The sequence below is a fragment of the Bison bison genome, unplaced genomic scaffold (assembly GCF_000754665.1).
Source record: "Bison bison bison isolate TAMUID 2011002044 unplaced genomic scaffold, Bison_UMD1.0 scf7180017864035, whole genome shotgun sequence".
In the NCBI taxonomy this organism is placed as follows: Eukaryota; Metazoa; Chordata; class Mammalia; order Artiodactyla; family Bovidae; genus Bison; species Bison bison.
The window spans coordinates 7,010,983-7,014,510 of record NW_011494607.1 but is presented as its reverse complement, the minus strand read 5'-3'; the positions used below and the strand labels follow the sequence as shown (position 1 = coordinate 7,014,510).

Below are 3,528 nucleotides of genomic sequence, written 5' to 3'. Positions count from 1 at the left end.
AGAAACATTCATTATTTAATTAAATTCCAAGTATCTAGAACCTTGGCAGGACACAGACAATTCTGGCTACTGATTCACCTTACATATCTTTCTTCATCTGAAAAAAAATCCTTATTCATTTATCCATTAAAGTTCGACTCCAATTCACCTGCTTTGGGAACCCTTCCCCAATTTCTCTAATCAGAAGAATTATTCCTTCCCCTAATATCTCACAGTACTTGCATACCTTTGTTTTGCTTTGTTTTAAATTATTTTCCCTATGTAAGATAGCTATTTATGACTGTCTCCCCAGTTACTAAGCACCTTCAGAGTACAGACTGCATTTAATTCATAACTGTCTCCCCAGTATTTAGGATAGTGTTAACATATACATTAGGCAATCAGTATACAAAATGGATGAATGCTTGTCAAATAACTTTTTGGGTAATTTCCTAGCTACACTGAGTTTCATTATTATTTGACTAGTGATACACAGGCCCCAAGCTGCTGGTCCTATGCTTGTTCTACAATCCTAAAGCTGTATCATGGACAGCTTCTTCAAGATTTCCATTTCTATGGAAAATGAAAGAAATATACCTAGGAAAAGCCATCTCGGGATAGATCTAAGGACTGCTGTACAAATATAAACTGGCCATGTGAATTGTTGTTGAGTCGCTAAGTTGTGTCCATGGACAGTAGCCCGCCAGGCTCCTCTGTTTCATGGGATTTTCCAGGCAAGAATACTGGAGTGGGTTACCACTTTCTTCTCCAGCGGATTCCAGACCCAAGGATTGAACCCAAGTCTCCTGCGTTGGCAGGCAGATTCTTTACCACTGAGCTACCTAGGAAGCAGGGTCCAAAATAAGAATTGTGTCTTGAACAATTTTATCCGCAAGCCAGTCCATTCTGAAAGAGATCAGCCCTGGGATTTCTTTGGAAGGAATGATGCTAAAGCTGAAACTCCAGTACTTTGGCCACCTCATGCAGAGAGTTGACTCATTGGAAAAGACTCTGATGCTGGGAGGGATTGGGGGCAGGAGGAGAAGGGGAAAGAGGATGAGATGGCTGGATGGCATCACTGACTTGATGGACGTGAGTCTGAGTGAACTCCGGGAGTTGGTGATGGACAGGGAGGCCTGGCATGCTGCGATTCATGGGGTCACAAAGAGTCGGACACGACTGAGCGACTGAACTGAATGGAACGATTTAAAATACACAAGTATTTTTAATTTTTTTTTTTTAAGAAAAATCTTTTGGTGCCTTGACAAGCTTGTCACTGCCTCCTTTCTATAGCCACCTGCAATTCAGGAGCAGGAAAAGGAACAATGAAGGAGTGAGATATGAAGAGCCCTGGGAATGGATCCCAATATATGGCAGCGGGAGTAATACCGTTATTCACTTTGAACTATTGATCAAGAAATGGTGTTGGAGATGGAAGACGGGAGGAAAGCCAACAGCCAGAAAACATGACAAGGAAAGAGAAGTTTAGTTTAAATAAAAAAGGAAGATGACAGTTCAATAAACCAATAAAACAGTCCTTAAAGATTCTCATTTATGTAAGGTGTCCTTCATAATTATGTCAATACAAGCATCTGTTATGTCATAAATGCTTTCCTGAAAAAAGAAAAAACCATAAACCTCTCACAATCCTGCAAAGTATACAAAAATAAGAAAAGCTTAAGCAACAAAAAGGATTGGGGGACAGAACACTCAAAACCTATGGAACCAACAGGAAAGAAATTCAAAAAAGAGGGGATTTATGTATACATATAGCTGATTCATTTGTTGTACAAGGACAGGACTTAGCAACTGAACAGCAACAGAAACTAACACAACATTGTAAAACAACTATACTCCCAATAAAACCCTTTTAAAACCTATGAACTTTATAACCAGGGCAAAATGCAAACAGCATCAACCCTAAAAAAAAAATACTAGCAGTGACAGCTCTTCTGGCATTTGCACCTGGCATCACAGTCGCTCAAACTTCAGTACGCTTGAATCCTACGCTTTGTAGTTTTTCCCAAATATGTACTCTTGCAAAGTACTGAGTCTCATGATTTTATTCTAATGTAGTTTTAATCAAAATTAAAAATTAAATCCATGGTATATCCTTCATTAATTTACTGTTTGAACGCGAGAAAAGTCATTGCAACTATATCTGCATTCACAGGTTTATCACATAACTTAAGTTTCAGGAGCTTCCAGCTGTACTCCTAATATTACTAAGCGGCACTCAGTGTCTAAAGAGGCACTAAAAGAATTTTCGGTAATGATGAAAATATCTGCGTCTATTTTGTTTACTACTTGTACCTAACAGCGTTTGGCGCACAATAAACACGAGAAGGAAAAAAGAGGGCAGACTAGGGCACATCCTCCCGGGATCCGACCTCCACAAAGCAGAACTTAAAACCTCCTCCGAGGCAAAACACTAAGGCATTTCGGCGTTTTCGCTCCCCAAGCAAAGTTGGCCTGCACTAGACGCGGAGCAAAGATGCCTCAGCTCCGCCCGCAGCTCCTGCTCCTCGAGCCAGGACAACTGGACAATGTAACCTTTGCTTCATCCCTCCTTCACAAGAGAATGAGGCAGCTATGGAGTCCTAGTAGGCGCCCGCCCCCACATACCTTGGACACCGAAGAGGTGGCCATGGCTCCAGCAACCTGTGGAACGCCAGATGCACTCGCGATTTCCCGCGCTCCTTCGCGGCAGCGGGGCAGAGGTTAGTAGCGGGCCACGCTGCTGTTTGATTGGCTGGCAGCACCCTTCGGGGCGGGCTTCCGGCGCGCGGAGGCGGGGCGTGCAGAGAAGGGAGGAGCGAAGTTCTGGAGGAACCCGCTTCGTGGAGTCAGACATGGCGTGCGGTTTCCGCAGGTCCATCGCCAGTCAGGTATGGGCCCGGGAACTGGCATATGGTGGACCCCTGAGCCACGAAGCCCCTTTCACCGCTGCGAGCCAGCCCGCAGTCACCGGGAGGCCTCGTGGGTTTTGCTGATACCCTGTTTGTTTTTCCCGCCTGCTTTCGGCTTTCAGGAGGTGCTGGAGCGGCCGAGGCAAACCCGGTCGAGGGTTGAGCCTGCGGCCCAGATCAGTTTTCAGGGTGAAAAGTAAACCTTGAAAGGCGCACATTGCTTCGCTCACTGCTTACCGCCCCACCGCTCAGTGTGAGTTACCTGGATAGAAAGTCAGTGGGCCATGCCTAGACCCCCTAGAAGTTAGTGTTCTGTTCTCTTAGTGTTGGGCTTCCCTGGTGGCTCAGAGGTTAAAACGTCTACCTCCAATGCGGGAGACCTGGGTTCGATCCCCGGATCCCTTCTGGAGAAGGAAATTGTAACCCACTCCAGTACTCTTGCCTGGAGAATCTTACGGACAGAGGAGCCTGGTGGGCTACAGTCCACGGACTTCACTTCACTTCATTTCTCTTAGTGTAGTTGATGGATCTGAATTTCCATTTGAAAAGAGCTAACTTCAAAACGGAGAAGGCAATGGCACCCCACTCCAGTACTCTTGCCTGGAAAATCCCTTGGATGGAGGAGCATGGTAGGCTGTAG

The 3,528-nt window shown here is 45.2% G+C and overlaps 2 protein-coding genes across 4 annotated transcripts in view; one reads left to right on the top strand and one right to left on the bottom strand.

Annotated features, from left to right (window-relative positions):
- ORC3 (origin recognition complex, subunit 3) overlaps nt 1–2,686 on the bottom strand; it is a 71,271-nt gene extending 68,585 nt beyond the window's left edge. For all 3 annotated transcript variants that reach the window (XM_010834687.1, XM_010834688.1, XM_010834689.1), the window contains exon 1: nt 2,605–2,686. In XM_010834687.1, coding sequence (XP_010832989.1) covers nt 2,605–2,628 — 24 coding nt within the window. In that variant the 5' untranslated portion in view covers nt 2,629–2,686. The remainder of the gene's footprint in view (nt 1–2,604) is intronic.
- A 112-nt stretch (nt 2,687–2,798) lies between these two features.
- The window catches only part of RARS2 (arginyl-tRNA synthetase 2, mitochondrial), a 73,579-nt gene continuing 72,849 nt past the window's right edge, over nt 2,799–3,528 (top strand). Inside the window, exon 1 of the mRNA XM_010834681.1 lies at nt 2,799–2,867. Within this exon, the coding sequence (XP_010832983.1) occupies nt 2,832–2,867 (36 nt within the window). The 5' untranslated portion in view covers nt 2,799–2,831. The remainder of the gene's footprint in view (nt 2,868–3,528) is intronic.